We start from the raw sequence: 17,784 nt of genomic DNA, 5'->3' as shown, positions 1-17,784 counted from the left end.
ATAGGCCTGCAAATTTTTTCTTTTCAAATATTTATCTAATTCCCTTTTGAAAATTATTATTGAATCTGCTTCCACTACCCTTTCAGGCAGTGCATTCCTAAATCCTAACAGCTTGCTGCATAATGCCCCAGAAACAGCTTCTCCTTATTTACTCTAGCAAAACCCTTCTTTAACTTGAATACCTCTATCAAATCTCCCCTTAACCTTCTCTGCTCTTAGAAAAAAAAGGAAAACTTAGATTTATGTTGCGCTTTTCATGACCAAGGACGTTGCAAAGCACTTTTACAGCCAATTAAGTACATTTGACTGTGGTCACTGTTGTAAAGTAGGAAGCGCAGCAGCCAATCTGCACACAGCAAGCTCGCACAAGCAGCAATATGATAATGACCAGATAATCAGTTTTTGCGATGTTAACTGAGGGATAAATGTTGGCCAGGACTAAGGAGAACAAGCAGTTTCTCCAGTCTCTCTTCATCCCCGGTACCTTTCCAGTAAATCTCCTCTGCACTTTATCCAAGGCCTTGACATCTTTCAGAAAGTGTAGTGCCCAGAATTGGCCCCAGTACTCCAACTGGGACCTAACCAGTGATTTATAAAAGTTTAGCATAACTCCTTGCTTTTGTACTTTATGGGCTGAATTTTACCAGCCTTCTCAGACCAGGCTGGGAGATGGTGGCCATTAGATGGCAAGGGAAGGTGGGGGTGGAGTGTCTTCCTGAAGCCATGGAATTTTATCAGTGGCAGGAAAGGTGGAAGACGGCCTTCCTGCCCAGTGGCCAATTGAGGCCCTTCAGTGGCCAATCAAGGGCCTCTTCCCACCACCACTGGCATTTTACCAGTGGCTGGTGGGCCCCGTGCCACATGGGAGACACTCTTGCAAAAGCAGGCAGCCTCTTTGCAGGCTCAGGGGAAGGGGACCCTCCTGATTGGGCACTCTCTGGCCCACGGAGAGGCCCCCAGCGGCAATGGCTGCCCCTATGGAAACTACCCACCCCCCTCCCCCCTCACAACATTCTCCAACACATCCCCCGAGGCCTGCCTGACTGACCCCCAAACCCACTTAATTTGTGGGCAGATCAGCGTCCATTGCTGAGTCTCCCCACTCTTAGAGGCGACCTCCTGTCTTTAAAAGAGACAGGAGTCCCAGCACCAGGCAGTTAATTGCCTAAGCGCTGAAAAATGCAGCTGGGGGACCCCACACAGCCAAGGTGGAGTTGTCCCCAATTTTCCAGCCCAGTGTCGGAACCCCCGCTGCTGGGACAAAATTCAGCCCTATGTCTCTAATTACAAAGCCAATGATCTCCTCTGTCTTTTTAACAGTGTTCTCAACTTCTCCTGCAACCGCCAAAGACATACATCCCCATTGTTTCTGCATTCCTTTAAAATTGTTCCATTTAGTTCATATTATCTTACCTCATTCTTCCGACCAAAATCAATCACATCACACTTCTCTGTGTTAAATTTCTATGTGTCTTGCCTATTTTCTAGTCAATGCCCTCCTGAAGTTTGTTACCATCCTCTTCACTGTTTACTACATTTCCAAGTTTTGTATCACTTGCAAACTTTGAAATACTGCCCTGCATATCCAAGTCCAGTTGTCTCAACACTGAACCCTGGGGGACACCACAGCACACTTTCCTCCAGGATGACAAATGACCGTTCTACTACTTTCTGTGCCATAGACAATTTCATATCCATGCAGTCACTGCCACTTTAAAGCCTTGGGTTTCAATATTACTAACAAGTCTATGTGGTACTAAAGCTACAGTGTATTTTTGAAGGTGACAGTGCTTAGTTTACTGAAGGCAGAATCTATAGACATATTTACCTGTTCATTCTTTATCCTAAAGCCAGCCTGTGTGAATGGCCTCTCATCTCCTTCACCATCTGCAGTACTAGGTCTATTGAGCTCTTCCTCAAACGTGAGTGGCTGAGTATAATCAATGTTAGCTGCAAAGGTTTCATCGTACTGGGACATTGCATCCAGAATCTCATCATCTGTAGTGAAAAGTATAGTATCTCCAAACTGTTCCAAAGCTGAAAATGGAGAATGCAACCAACAAGTTAGTGTAGAAGAAATATTTCCTGAACTGAAACAAATTGGAATAGTTGGCAAAGCTAACAAAAAAAACTCTGGTAGATTGCGAAGGTTCTGAATATAAATATTAGAAATGGAAGGTCAGTAGTTACATTTCTCAATATTTTATTCCTTCTGACCTTCATCATTTGGTAATTGAAAATAATAGTTTATCAAAAAGACCAAACCAACTGCCCCTCCTATAACATTACATAATAGAATTGGGTGTTGTAATAAGTCCCAGGAATCTGTCCAAAATAAGTCCAAAGTACGGAAAGTCCTCATCAGGGAACTCCTCTTGGCTGACGATGCTGCATTAACATCTCACACTGAAGAGTGCCTGCAGAGTCTCATCGACAGGTTTGCGGCTGCCTGCAATGAATTTGGCCTAACCATCAGCCTCAAGAAAACGAACATCATGGGGCAGGACGTCAGAAATGCTCCATCCATTAATATTGGCGACCACGCTCTGGAAGTGGTTCAAGAGTTCACTTACCTAGGCTCAACTATCACCAGTAACCTGTCTCTAGATGCAGAAATCAACAAGCACATGGGTAAGGCTTCCACTGCTATGTCCAGACTGGCCAAGAGAGTGTGGGAAAATGGCGCACTGACACGGAACACAAAAGTCCGAGTGTATCAGGCCTGTGTCCTCAGTACCTTGCTCTATGGCAGCGAGGCCTGGACAACATATGTCAGCCAAGAGCGACGTCTCAATTCATTCCATCTTCGCTGCCTCCGGAGAATACTTGGCATCAGGTGGCAGGACCGTATCTCCAACACAGAAGTCCTCGAGGTGGCCAACATCCCCAGCTTGTACACACTACTGAGTCAGCGGTGCTTGAGATGGCTTGGCCATGTGAGCCGCATGGCAGATGGCAGGATCCCCAAAGACACATTGTACAGCGAGCTCGCCACTGGTATCAGACCCACCGGCCGTCCATGTCTCCGCTTTAAAGACGTCTGCAAATGTGACATGAAATCCTGTGACACTGATCACAAGTTGTGGGAGTCAGTTGCAAGCGTTCGCCAGAGCTGGCAGGCAGCCATAAAGACAGGGCTAAAATGTGGCGAGTTGAAGAGACTTAGTAGTTGGCACGAAAAAAGACAGAGGCGCAAGGGGAGAGCCAACTGTGCAACAGCCCCGAGAAACAAATTTCTCTGCAGCACCTGTGGAAGAACCTGTCACTCTAAAATTGGCCTTTATAGCCACTCCAGGCGCTGCTTCACAAACCACTGATCACCTCCAGGCACGTATCCATTGTCTCGCGAGATAAGGAGGCCCAAAAGAAATAAGTCCCAGGAATCTAGGGGCATATACCTACTGAACACCTAACAAGAGCCTCTACTGGCCAGTCACAACCTTTTCCTGAACATATTTTCAAAGGCATTATCAGTGATAGGCAACATGGTTTTGTGCAGGGAAGGTCATGTCTTACCAACTTAATAGAATTCTTTGAGGAAGTGACAAAGTTGATTGATGAGGGAAGGGCTGTAGATGTCATATACATGGACTTCAGTAAGGCGTTTGATAAGGTTCCCCATGGTAGGCTGATGGAGAAAGTGAAGTCGCATGGGATCCAAGGTGTACTAGCTAGATGGATAAAGAACTGGCTGGGCAACAGGAGACAGAGAGTAGCAGTGGAAGGGAGTTTCTCAAAATGGAGACGTGTGACCAGTGGTGTTCCACAGGGATCCGTGCTGGGACCACTGTTGTTTGTGATATACATAAATGATTTGGAGGAAAGTATAGGGGGGTGGTCTGATTAGCAAGTTTGCAGACGACACTAAGATTGGTGGAGTAGCAGATAGTGAAGGGGACTGTCAGAGAATACAGCAGAATATAGATAGATTGGAGAGTTGGGCAGAGAAATGGCAGATGGAGTTCAATCAGGGTAAATGCGAGGTGATGCATTTCGGAAGATCCAATTCAAGAGTGAACTATACAATAAATGGAAAAGTCCTGGGGAAAATTGATGTACGGAGAGATTTGGGTGTTCAGGTCCATTGTTCCCTGAAGGTGGCAACGCAGGTAAATAGAGTGGTCAAGAAGGCATACGGCATGCTTTCCTTCATCGGACGGGGTATTGAGTACAAGAGTTGGCAGGTCATGTTACAGTTGTATAGGACTTTGGTGCGGCCACATTTGGAATACTGCGTGCAGTTCTGGTCACCACATTACCAAAAGGATGTGGATGCTTTGGAGAGGGTGCAGAGGAGGTTCACCAGGATGTTGCCTGGTATGGAGGGCGCTAGCTATGAAGAGAGGTTGAGTAGATTAGGATTATTTTCATTAGAAAGGCGGAGGTTGAGGGGGGACCTGATTGAGGTGCACAAAATCATGAGAGGTATAGACAGGGTGGATAGCAAGAAGCTTTTTCCCAGAGTGGGGGATTCAAATACTAGGGGTCACGAGTTCAAAGTGAGAGGGGAAAAGTTTAGGGGGGATATGCGTGGAAAGTTCTTTACGTAGAGGGTGGTGGGTGCCTGGAACGCGTTGCCAGCGGAGGTGGTAGATGCGAACACGATAGCGTCTTTTAAGATGTATCTAGACAGATACATGAATGGGCAGGAAGCAAAGAGATACAGACCCTTAGAAAATAGGCAACATGTTTAGGTAGAGGATCTGGATCGGCGTAGGCTTGGAGGGCCGAAGGGCCTGTTCCTGTGCTGTAATTTTCTTTTTCTTTGTTATTATATAGCACTTTTCACAACCTCAGGATGCTTCAAAGCATTTTACAGCTAATGTAGTACTTTGAAGTTGTAATGTTGTAATGTAGGGAATGTGGATGCCAATTTGGACACAAACAGCAATGAAATAAATGACCAGCTTTCGCTACTGGCTGATGGACAACTTGGTCAAAACACCAGAAGTCTGCCACTCTTCTTCAAATAGCAGCATGGGATCTTTTACATCCTGCTGAGAGAGCAGACAAGGCTTCGATTTAACGTCTCATCCAAAGACAATGCAGACCTCCCTCAGTGTTGCACAGAAGCGCCAACTCAGACAATGTGCTCAAGACTCTACAGTGGACTTGAACCAACAACATTCCGACTCAGCCACGCTGGCAGGAACGTAGATATGAGTTTAATGCAATAAAACACTTAAAAGGCATTTACTTTCCTATAACATTCCCTTTTAAAGCTTTTCTTTAAAAATAATGTCAGTCAGGTTTATGAAAGGGTTTGATGGAGCAGACATAAAGAAAATGTTTCCAGTTTTAGGGAGTCCAAAACAAATGTCATAAATATAAGGTAGTCACCAGTAAATCCAATAGGAAATTCAGGAAGAATCTCTTTAACCAGAGTGGTTGGGATGTGGAACTTGCGACCACAAAGAATAGTTGCGTAAAATAGCATAGATACCATCTAAAGGAAAGCTAGAGAAACACATAAGGGATAAATGAATAGAAGGCTAAGCTGAGTTAGATGAATAAGGGTGGAATTTTAAATGTTGCATGAGCGATGTAATGAGTAGCCAAATTCAAAGCTGCAAATTGATTGCATACTATTTTGCTTGATGCTAACAATACAGGAACAATGGGATCAGGAAAGATTATTCAACTAGCTATAACAACTCCATTTAAACACAGTACAGAGCAAAACAAAAAATATAACATGCTTTACCTCCGTTTAACGTTCCTGATGCCTTGGCGATTTCTCCTCTAAAGATCAATTTCCCATTTAATAAGATTTCAACATCTTTAACACCACGGAAGGAATGTATTCTTGATTTATTGTAATTCCAAATTCGAATCATGGCTAAGTGACAAGGATTTACAAAGTCAATATAGATCAGATGGGACCTTCCTGGAGTGAAAGGTGCTAGCCAGAGATGCATATCATCTTGTGTCCTGTTTATACCATCAATTAAATTTGAAATGACTCTAGGATCTTTGCCATAAGCAGATAAAATGTTAATATCTGCTGGATCTGCTCTTATTTGTGCTATTTGTACAGGTTCTCCACTTGAACTGAATATTTCAATCCCATTAAGTCCAACATAATGTCTATCACCCCAGGTTGATGTAATATGAATAACCAAATGACAGCCACCAGGCAAAACTGGAATTTCAAAATCATCACTTCCATCATCATCTCTTCCAAGATCACTTGCATGTTCTTCCTTCTCCTCCTTGAGTTCGTGCACTGATTCCTGGTGCAAGGACTTCAATCCTGTTTCTCTTCCAATTCTTTGTTCTTGCAAAAACTCATCAAAAATGTCTCCTTCGAAATCCATGTTAGCTATACGACCTCGCTGTGACCTGTTGAACTTTAGTAAAGAGTTCCACGACTCCAGCAGGGTGTCATCCTGCTCATTTTGCCACTTGGCTCTTGTAGACCCCATAATCTTTGAAGGCTTCTGATTATCTGAAAAAGCCCATATAGATGAATCTAGACATACTATATGCCATGGATTTCAATCTGCTACCAATCTATTCTGCGACTCAAATAGTGACCAACACCAATACAAGAGCAAAATACTGTGAATACTGGAAATCTGAAATAAAAACAGAAAATGCTGGAAATACTCATCCAGTCTGGTAGCATATGTAGAAAGAGTAACCGAGTTAACATTTCAGGTCGATAACCCTTCCTCAGAACTGGTAGTACTTAGGGATGCAATAGTTTTTAAACAAGGCAGGGGATGGGGAGGAAGAGGAAAGAACAAAAGGGAAGATCAGTGATTGGATGGAAGGCAGGAGTGAATAAACGACAAAAGGGATGATGGTGCCAGGCCAAAGGAGATGATAATGCGACAAATAAAGAAACTAAAGATGGATCTTGAGAAGGTGTAAAAGGGAATAGCGGAATCATCACTCACAGCTGCCATCCAAAAATTAAAACAAAAAGCGGCCTTGGTTTTGAGCTGAAATTGTTGAACTCAATATTGAGTCCAGAAGGCTGTAAAGTGCCCAGTTGAAGGGTGAGGTGCTGTTCCTCACTGAATTTCACTGGAACAGTACAGGAGGTCAAGGACAAAAAGGCCAGAATGGGAGTAGGGCGGAGAATTAAAATGATAGGCAACCGTACGCTCGGGGTCTTGACTGAGAACTGAACAGAGGTGCTCCACAAAGCAGTCATCCAATCTGTATTTGGTCTCCCCAGTGTAGAGAAGACCGTATCATGTGCAGTGAATACAGTATACTAAATTGAAAGGAGGACAAGTAAATTGCTGTTTTACCTGGAAGGATTATTTGGGGCCTTGAATGGTGAGAAGGGAGGAGGCAAAAGGACAGATGTTGCAGCTCCTGTGCTTGCAATGTGAAGGTGCTGTGGGAAGGGGAGCAAGTGTTGGGAGTGATTGAGGGATGGACCAGGGTGTCGCAGAGGGAACATTCCCTTTGTAAGGCTGAATGGGGAGGAGAAGGGAAGATGCGTTTGGTAGTGGCATCACGCTGGAGGTGGCGGAAATGGCAGAGGATGACCAATACCAATGTTTGCTTAAACAGAGGGTAATGCAGTATTCTTGAACTTCAATTTATTCTCAGCAGGCAATATAGTTAGATACAGTTTTCACTCAGCTGCATTGGTTTCTTTGGTGCAATTCAGCTGAAATCAGCATAACCCATGCAAAGGTTCGTAGAATTTTACATGCAATTTATGTTCAGTGCAGATCAAGTTTCCACGCTCTTTGCATTAGTTTAAAAAAGATCGCGCTAGAAATCGGTCCCACCTGCAAAACTGGCCTCGCCTCCCCAGATGGATTAATCACCACTGGAAATTTCCACTAATTTTGCTTCTAACCAGGCATTTGAGGCGGCTCTAAAAATTATGGGCTTTTTTGGACACAAGGACCCTAATAGGGAAGTTTTAAAAGCTTTTGAATATAACCTTTTTTTAAAATGACCAAGAAACTGACCTCTGTACTCCAATATGGTTCTGTACATTTTTGAAAAAAGTCACTGTCAGTAATTTAAAATCAGGTTTCCCACAGCTGGTGGACTGACACTGATTGAAAATGCTTTAGTTTTTGTGATAAATACATTTTCAGCTGTATTAATCAAACTGTATGAAGTCACCACTTTGAAACGTATCAAGGAATATTTTTTAAAGCAAAGTTTAAAAAGAAATACATTTTCAAGTACTGCTCGATTGTGCTAGTTCATGGCAGATTTTGCCAATAGCAATACGCAAATAAGTTTGAATGGAATCTCACAGAAACTGCAATTTAGGGTATAATTTGCACCTGGATAACTGACTGCGGCCAAAGCGGAACTCTACGCCAGCATATTAAAACTAAAGAAAGATCCCAATGCACTTCAACAAAAGCAAGTTAAATAAATCCAAGTACGTAATTTTAACTGAGTCCAGTAGAACATCTACATGTCTGTTTCAATGTAATGTCATTGGTTGTAGGATCACTAAGCTCTGTCTATCACATGCTGCTTCTGCTGTTTGGCATGCATATAGTGCTGTGTTGCAGCTTCACCAGGCTGACACCTCCTGGTGCTGCGCCTGGCATGCTCTCCTGCACTATTCATTGGAGCAGGGTTGATCCCCGGCTTGATGGTGATGGTAGAGTGGGGGATATGCCAGGCCGTGAGGTTACAGATTGTGGTTGAATACAATTCTGCTGCTGCTGATAGCCCACAGCGCCTCATGGATACCCAGTTTTGAATTGTTAAATCTGTTCGAAATCTATCCCATTTAGCACGGTGCTGGTGCCACACAACATACTGTCATGGACAGGTGCATCTGCATTGGATAGATTGGAGAGGATGAGGTCAAGTAGGTTTTTCCCTCTTGTTGGCTCCCTCACCACATGCCGCAGACCCAGTCTAGCAGCTATGTCCTTCAGGACTCAGCCAGCTCGGTCAGTAGTGGTGTTACTGAGCCACGCTTGGTAATGGATGTTGTAGCCCCCCACCCAGAGTACATTCTGTGCCCTTGCCATCTGCAATTCAACATGCAGGAGTACTGATTCATTAGCTGGGTGGGGCAGTAGGTGGTAATCAGCAGGAGGTTTCCTTGGCTATGTTTGACCTGATGCCACGAGACTTCATGCAGTCCGAAGTCAATGTTGAGGACTGCTAGGGCAACTCCTTCCTAACTGTATACCACTGTGCCCCCACTTCTGGTGGGTCTGTCCTGTCTGTGGGACAGGACATACCCAGGGATGTTGGTGGTGGTGGTGTCTGGGACATTGTCTGTAAGATACAATTCTGTGAGTATGACTATGTCAGTCTATTGCTTGACTAGTCTATGGGATAGCTCTCTCAAATTGCCCCCAGATGTTCATAAGGATGACTGTGCAGGATTGACAGGTTGGATGTGCCATTGTCGTTACTGGTGCCTAGGTTGATGTGGGTGGTCTGTCTGGTGTCATTCCTTTGAGACTTTTTTCTTGGGGCTTGGTACAACTGAGCAGCTTGCCATTTCAGAGGGCATTTAAGAGTCAACCACATTGCTGTGGGTCTGGAGTCACATGTAGGCCAGACCAGGTAAGGATGACAGATTTCCTTCCCCTAAAGGACATCAGTGAACCAGAGGGTTTTTACAACAATCGACAATGTTTTCATGGTCCCCATTACTGGGACTAGCTTTTTAAATTCCAGATTTATGAAGTGAATTTCATTTCCACCAGCTTCCATGGTGGGATTTGAACCCTTGTCCCCAGAGCATTAACCTGGGCCTCTGGATTGCTAGTCCTGTGACATTTCTAAATTTAGGAGGAGGCAGTGGTGTATTGGTAATGCCATGGACGAGCAATCCAGAGTCGTAGTGGTAATGTCCCCAGTATAAATGCTGTCATTTTGCTGGATGCTAAACTACCAATTAAATCATTTAACTGAAAGCTATTGAAGCAGGCTTTTTCCATTGTTGCTACAGTAGAAAAGGGAATAAAAAAGAGTTTCTCCCAGACCATGCAGTTTTGCTGACATCAAAATGGCCGAAAGTGAAGCTTTCTTCACTAGTGACTTTCATTGTAAACCCAATAGAATGAATGCAACTATGGTTGTTTACAGGCAGATAGTGAGGTTTTGCCGCAGAATAAGTAGTATTCCCTTTTACCTCAAGGCCAGCAGCCGTCTGAGTATCAAACATTATTTGCTGTTTTAAAATACAAAACACAAAGGTGAGGTGAGAGTAACTGCCCTTGACATCAAGGCAGCATTTGACCGAATATGGCATGAAGGAGCCCTAGCAAAACTGAAGTCCATGGGAATCAGGGGGAAAACTCTCCACTGGTTGGAGTCATACCTAACGCAAAGGAAGATGGTTGTGGTTGTTGGAGGTCAATCATCTGAGCTCCAGGTAGTGTCCTAGGCCCAACCATCTTCAGCTGGTTCATCAATGACCTTCCTTCAATCATAAGGTCAGAAGTGGGGATATTCGCTGATGATTGCACAATGTCCAGCACCATTCGCGACTCCTTAGATACTGAAGCAGTCCATGTAGAAATGCAGGAAGACCTGGACAATCTCCAGGCTTGGGCTGATAAGTGGCAAGTAACATTCGCACCACACAAGTGCCAGGCAATGACCATCTCAAACAAGAGAGAACCTAACTATCTCCTCTTGACATTCAATGGCATTACCATTGCTGAATCCCCCACAATCAACATCCTAGGGGCTATCATTGACCAGAAACTGAACTGGAGTAGCCATATAAATACCGTGGCTACAAGAGCAGGTCAGAGGCTAGGAATCCTGCGGCAAGTAACTCATCTCCTGATTCCCCAAAGCCTGTCCACCATCTACAAGGCACGAGTCAGGAGTGTGATGGAATACTCTCCACTTGCCTGGATGGGTGCAGCTCCAACAATACTCAAGGAGCTCAACACCATCCAGGACAAAGCAGCCCACTTGATTGGCACCCCATCTACAAACATTCACTCCCTCCACCACTGACGCATAGTGGCAGCAGTGTGTACCATCTACAAGATGCACTGCAGCAAAGCACCAACGATCCTTAGACAGCACCTTCCAAACCCGCGACCTATTCCAACTAGAAGGACAAGGGCAGCAAATACATGGGAACACCATCACCTGCAAGTTCCCCTCCAAGTCACACACCACCCTGACTTGGAACTATATCGCCGTTCCTTCACTGTCTGTGAGTCTAAATCCTGGAACTCCCTTCCCAACAGCACTGTGTGTATACCTACCGCACATGAACTGCAGCGGTTCAAGATGTCAGCTCACCACCACCTTCTCAAGGGCAATTAGGGATGGGCAATAAATGCTGGCCTAGCCAGCGATACCCACATCCCATGAATGAATAAAAAAATAATAAACAAACCCTTAATGTCTGGAATAATTTTCAGGTTCTGAACATGATAGTATTACTTCATCATCAGCTTTTTGCCCCTCAAAATCTAAGTGACATTTTGTTCATTATATCTTTTGTAAGATCTTCCCAATGGAAAGCTGGATAAGCACACGAGGGAGAATGGAATAGAAGGGTAAAAGGTAAGATGAACTGGAATTGGAAAAGGGTCGTGTGGAGCGTAAGCATCAGCTAGACAAGTTGGACCAATGGTCTGTAAAGTATGTTTAGGATAGGAAATTCTTAACAGAATTGATGGAATTGACTTCCATGAGAGCTATGGAGAGAAATCCATGGAATGTTTCAACAAAAAGAACTGGATTCTGAAAAGGGAAGACAATAATAGGATGAATGAAATTGGATAGGTTGAATGCCCTCATCAGTAACTATCTTATGATTCGAACTTTAAGCTACACTTTACACTAAAACCTGTCAATCTCCTTTGCCCTCACCTTTGGTTAACATGATGCAAATGCAATTCTTAGATTAGAAACCTCAAAAAATTGGATCAGTTATTGCAGAACTACAGGACTGGATTTTAGCCTGTAGGCAAGCTCCGTGTGGAGATTTGAGAGGTTGGGAAACCTGGAAGAATGGGTTTCCCAAATATCCTGCAGTTTTTAACTGCAGGGTTCCTTTAATTTTTTTTTGTGTTGGGTTCACGCCCATAGGTAGCATGATTGACAGAGAGGAGGTCTACCAGGCAGGAAGCCTGCTTCACAAGGCTGCAGCCTGTGAGAGCAGGTAGGTGGGTGCAGTGAGTGAGAAAGATCATGGGGGACCCTGATAGCGAAGGGATAAGGTGAGGAGTAACTGGGGGGGGGGAGGTGGCGGAGGGAATGGCATCAATGCTGGTTGGGGTTGGGTTTATTGAGCACTTTGTTGGGCACGGAGGAAACACGTCTGCTCTCACTTCAGACTTCTCTGCATTAATTTTCATCTGTCATGTTTCTAAATTTCACCAGCCTGTATGTCTTCCTTTCAGGTGACGCAGCGATTTACTTGTACTTCTTTCAATGTAGTATATTGTATTCGCTGCTCACAATGTGGTCTCCTCTACACTGGGGAGACCAAGTGTAGACTGGGTGACCGCTTTGCGGAACACCTTCGCACAGTCTGAAAACATGACCCCGAGCTTCCTGTTGCTTGCCATTTCAACACACCGCCCTGCTCTCGTGCCCACATTTTTGTCCTGGGCTTGCTGCAGTGTTCCAATATTGAACATCAACGCAAGCTCAAGGAACAGCATCTCACTTACCGATTAGGCACACTACAGCCTGCCGGACTGAACATTGAGTTCAATAATTTCAGAGCATGACTGACACCCCCACCCCCCACCTTTTTTATTTTTATTTTTCCTTTTTTTACATTTTATTTTCGTTTGTTTCATCATTCATTTTTTTACCCATGTGCCTGCCCACTGTTTTTTTTCATGTTTGTGCTTTTGGTCAGGGCTGTTCATTGTTCTGTCATTTAAAACCCTCTCTGCACTAAGGCTTTGTCTTTCACCACACCATTAACACACCCTTTGCCTTTGCTCCATGACCTTCTGATCAGTTACTCTCTGTGACCCTCTGTCGTAACAACACCTTCCCATTTGTTACCTCTTGCCCCACCCCCGCTTTATTTGCTGAAAACCTATTACATTTCTAACCTTTGCCAGTTCTGATGAAAGGTCACTGACCTGAAACGTTAACTCTGCTTCTCTCTCCACAGATGCTGCCTGACCTGCTGAGTATTTCCAGCATTTTTAATTTTTATTATTGGCTCTTACCTACTTTTATTTAGCGGCACTCAATGTCTGTGCTGAAGTTCTGATGATCTAACTCATTTCAGTGTTCCCTTTAGCAACCTGGTTTGACTCATTCCCCCATCCTTCTCTCTGTGGCCCAGTCCAATCCAACCTACTTTCCATGTTCCCTGGCTTGATCCACTCCCTCTCCTTTCTTCAACAGCCTGGCTTACACAGAGCCATTCCCATTTCCTGTGCAGCTTCGTTCCCACAGACCTTCCTCAGGATTTGGTTTTCTCCTTTCTTGCTATTTGGCTCTCTTAACGGCAAATGTATTTAAAATGCTGTTTCTCAACAGTACAAGTACAGCCTGTTATTGCAAGAGAGTCAAAACCAGTTGGAAGAATGAACAGATTGCTTCGGAAGGACTTGAACAATGACTAAGTGGTGGGAACCATAGCAAATCACAGTACAGAATGAGGCACTTGCCCCATCATGCCTGTTGTGTCTGGATCTTTGCAAGAGCAATTCAAAGTTAATCCACTGCTCTGCTCTCTGTCATGTATCTTCCTCTGCTTCAAATATTTATCCAATGTTACCCTAAAAGATACCTCAATCAGTTCTTGTATTGCCACGCCTTGCTAATAAGAAATTTCTCTCTCTCTTCACTCTTTATAATAATTTGAAATTGAAGATGAGTTGTCACTGATTTCCCAACCACAGTAAATAGTTTTTCTCGTTTCAAAGCATTCATTTTAAATAAAATTTCCTCTTCGCCTGTTCGTGTCTGAAGTCTCTCTTCGTAATACTGCTTCCCATTCCTGACATCAGCCTGGTGAATCTTGGCTTCATTGTTTCTATGCCTTTAATGCCCTTCCTATAATGGGGCACTGAAAACTGCACACAGTAGTTCTAACCCAGTAGTTCTCAATGTGAGGTCCGTGAGGGTTTCCGGGGGGTCCACAGGCTGGTCCATATTGCAAGTCACTGACCTGCAAAGCCATGGCCGAGGACATATGAGTGAAGAGGCCAGTACCCTCATCACCACCACCACTCACATGACATCACACTACCAGGCTGGCTCCCACATGCACGGCATGATTCGTCATAAACGCGTGCAACAGCAATGTAGTTTTATAAGCAAGATTTATGTTACTGTTGATTTTGTTTGTTTGATATAGATGTAAGGTTAGTATTAGTTTTTCAGATGATGATTATTTTGATGATTTTATAACACATACTGAATGAGTATTGCTGAAAATAGAGACATGTTGTCGAAGCTTTTTGTCTTGCACTCATCAGGACAATCCACAAGAATGCCAATGTAAGGGAAAACAGCTTTATACTGTATGAGAAGAGAGTGTTATTGGTTGGCAAGTGAACTCTGATTGGTAGAGGTGTTGCCATGGAGAATGCATTAGTTTACTGACAGTTAACTGCCAAGCTTTGCTTGAAATTTAAACCAGGGAGCTTGACTCTGATTGGTCAAGGCAGTGACCTGAAGAATGAACCAGTGAATGGCTGTCGCTTATTTTGCTCAGCTGAAATAAGCGCAATGTTTGTACATGTTCTTTCTGTCTGCCAAGAACAGGGCCCTGTGTATTAACATATGTAATTTCCAGTACGTGTAAATACACCACACTGCGAGCTCTACTCACAATCTTAAAATGGTTGTCAGCGTAATTATTAGCACACTGAGGATTATTTAGTTAATGTTGTCCAATCACAGAATCACATCGAATGTTGGACATTGTGTTTTGAATTTTGCAAGCACGGGCTAGTTGGAAACAGTAGAAGGGACATGTTGTTTGATACCATCCACCAGTCTTTGGGACATGGTACAATTTAAGCTTGTTATAGCGAAAGAAATAGGCAAGTTGCAAAAAAAGGTTTTGGATTGGGGGAGAGCGAATTTTAGTAAAATAAGGCAGGATCTGGCCAAGGTAGACTGGAAAGAGTTAGTTGTCGGGAAATTTACAGAAGAGCAGTGGGGGAGCATTCAAAAAGGAAATGGGGAGGGTACAGGCCCAACATGTTCCCTCTAGGGTAATAGGTAGGAGCAACAAGCCCAGAGAACCATGGATGACCAGAAACATTCAGGGTACGATGAGAAGGAAAAGAGAGGCTTTTAGCAAATACAAGGAGAGCAAATGAACTAAAGCATTAGTGGAGTACAGAAAGTGTAGGAAGGAGCTTAAGAAAGCAATTAGGAGAGCAAAGAGGGGACACGAGAAAGCTCTGGCTGGTAAAAGTAGGGAAAATCCCAAGATATTTTATAAATATATCAATGAGAAGAGGATAACCAAGGAAAGAGTAGAACCCATTAGGGACCAAGGGGGAAATCTGTGGGTGGAGCCAGAGGACGTTGGTAAGGTGTTGAATGAATACTTCACATCCTATTTCACCCAAGAGAATGAGGAAGCAGATATGGAACTCAGAGAGACTGTGAGGTTCTTGAGCAAATTGTCATCGGGAATAACAAGGTATTGGAGGTTTTGGCAGGCTTAAAAGTGGACAAATCTCCAGGTCCGGACGATTTGTGTCCCAGGATACTGTGGGAGGCGAGGGTGGAGATTGCACGGGCTCTGACCCAAATTTTTAATTCCGCTCTGGCCACGGGGGAGGTGCCAGAGGTCTGGAGAACAGCTAATGTGGTCCCACTATTTAAGAAAGGTTGTAGAGATAAGCCAGGGAACTAGAGACCAGTGAGTAGGGAAACTATTGGAGAAAATTCTGAAGGAGAGGCAAAATTTGATTAGGAATAGTCAGCATGGCTTTGTCAGAGGAAGGTCATGCCTAACAAATTTGATTGAATTTTTTGAGCATGTGACCAGGTGTGTAGATGAGGGTAGTGCAATTGATGTAGTTTACATGGATTTCAGCAAAGCCTTTGACAGGGTCCCACATGGGAGACTTATCAAGAAAGCAAATGCACATGGGATACAGGGTAACTTGATGTAAGGTGGATTCAAAATTGGCTTAGCTGTAGGAGAAAGAGAGTGATGACAGACGTCTGTTTTAGTGACTGGAAGCCAGTGTCCAGTGGCGTACCAGAGGGATCTGTGCTGGGTCCCCTATTGTTTGTCATTTATATAAACGACATAGATGACTATGTGGGGGGTAGGATCAGTAGGTTTGTGGATGACACAAAGATTGGCCGAGTGGTTAACGGTGAGGTTGAGTGTCTTGGGTTACAGGAAGATATAGACGGGATGGTCAAATGGGCAGAAAAGTGAAGGGTCAGTTACTATGGGACACAAGTTTAAGGTGAGGGGCAGGAGGTTTAAGGGGGATTTGAGGAAGAACATTTTTACCCAGAGGGTGGTGACAGTCTGGAATGCACTGCCTGGGAGGGTGGTAGAGGCGGGTTGCCTCACATCCTTTAAAAAGTACCTGGATGAGCACTTGGCACGTCATAACATTCAAGGCTATGGGCCAAGTGCTGGCAAAGGGGATTAGGTAGACAGGTCAGGTGTCTTTAATGCATCGGTGCAGACTCGATGGGCCGAAGGGCCTCTTTTGCACTGTATTATTCTGTTATTCTGTGATGTACGGCCATCACAGCATCCTGTTAGTGGCGAATACCACACATGTTGGCAGGACTGATGTATGAGGAGAGATTGGGTCGACTAGGTCTATATTCACTAACGTTTAGAAGAATGAGAGGAGATCTCATAGAAACCCATAAAATTCGAACAGGGCTAGACAGGCTAGATGCAGGGAGGATGTTCCCGATGGCTGGGGAGTCCAGAACCAGGGGTCAGTGTCTCAGGATACAGGGTATGCCATTTAGAACCAAGATGAGGAGAAATTTCTTCACTCAGAGGGAGGTGAACCTGTGGAATTCTCTACCACAGAAGGCAGTGGAGGCCAAGTCATTAAATATATTCAAGAAGGAGATAGATACATTTCTTAATGCCAAAGGGATCAAGGGACATGGGGAGAAAGCGGGAACAGGGTACTGAATTAAACAATCTGCCATGATCTTTTTTGAATGGCAGAGCAGACCCAACGGGCCGAATGGCCTACTCTTGCTTCTATTTTTCTATGTTTCTATAGTGTCAACGTGAAACAGCTAGCTTCACCTGTTGCTCAAATTTTTGGGATACATTACCCTTCCAGGGTAATTTGAGGTAGACTGGGCACTTTTCATTGCCGAAAATGATGGCCTTAGGCCCATTCATAAGTGTGTGCGATATACAGCAAGAAAGGATCTGATCAGGGTAGCCACTGTCATGCAGGATGTCTTTGATTCGCCCTATTTGAGCGTTAAGCGTGCGTGGTGAGAAAATGGCTCTGGCCCTATTTACGAGGTTGCCGATAAGGCCAATCTTCTAGCGCATGGAACAGTAAGAATACCAATGCGTGTATTGACCAGTGAAGGTAGGTTTGCAGTAGATGCCTCTACCACAGTTCACTTGCCAACCAATCAGCACTCTCTTTTCATACATTATAAAGTTGTTGTTTTCCCTTACATTGGTATTCTTGTAGATTGTCCTGATGAGTGCAAGACGAAAAGCTTCGACATCTCTATTCTCAGAAATACTCAAGTTCTGTACTACCAAACATATTGAATGTTTGAAATAAATCTGTTCTGTTGTAGTATTAATGTTTATAATATAAAAACATCTATACTTTTTTTTCTCATGAATTAATAATTTACTAATGATATTTAATTTAAAAAATAATGTCCATCAATTTA

At 43.9% G+C, this 17,784-nt stretch overlaps 1 protein-coding gene across 8 annotated transcripts in view; it reads right to left on the bottom strand.

Moving 5' to 3' along the window:
- The window catches only part of LOC137383199 (katanin-interacting protein), a 234,788-nt gene that overhangs the window by 93,813 nt on the left and 123,191 nt on the right, over window positions 1-17,784 (bottom strand). For 7 of the 8 annotated variants that reach the window (XR_010977350.1, XM_068055677.1, XM_068055676.1 and 4 more), the window contains 2 exons: window positions 5,705-6,448; window positions 1,829-2,037 (listed from right to left, as the gene is read on the bottom strand). Coding sequence is in view for 7 of the 8 variants with exons in the window: in XM_068055677.1 (XP_067911778.1) it covers window positions 1,829-2,037; window positions 5,705-6,448 (953 nt within the window). In the remaining variant the exon portion in view is untranslated. The remainder of the gene's footprint in view (window positions 1-1,828; window positions 2,038-5,704; window positions 6,449-17,784) is intronic. The other variant, XM_068055679.1, reaches the window with a different exon arrangement.

Source organism: Heterodontus francisci, chromosome 24, assembly GCF_036365525.1.
Source record: "Heterodontus francisci isolate sHetFra1 chromosome 24, sHetFra1.hap1, whole genome shotgun sequence".
NCBI lineage: Eukaryota > Metazoa > Chordata > Chondrichthyes > Heterodontiformes > Heterodontidae > Heterodontus > Heterodontus francisci.
Note: the sequence above shows the minus strand (reverse complement) of the source record. Positions and strands in the feature narration are given on the sequence as shown.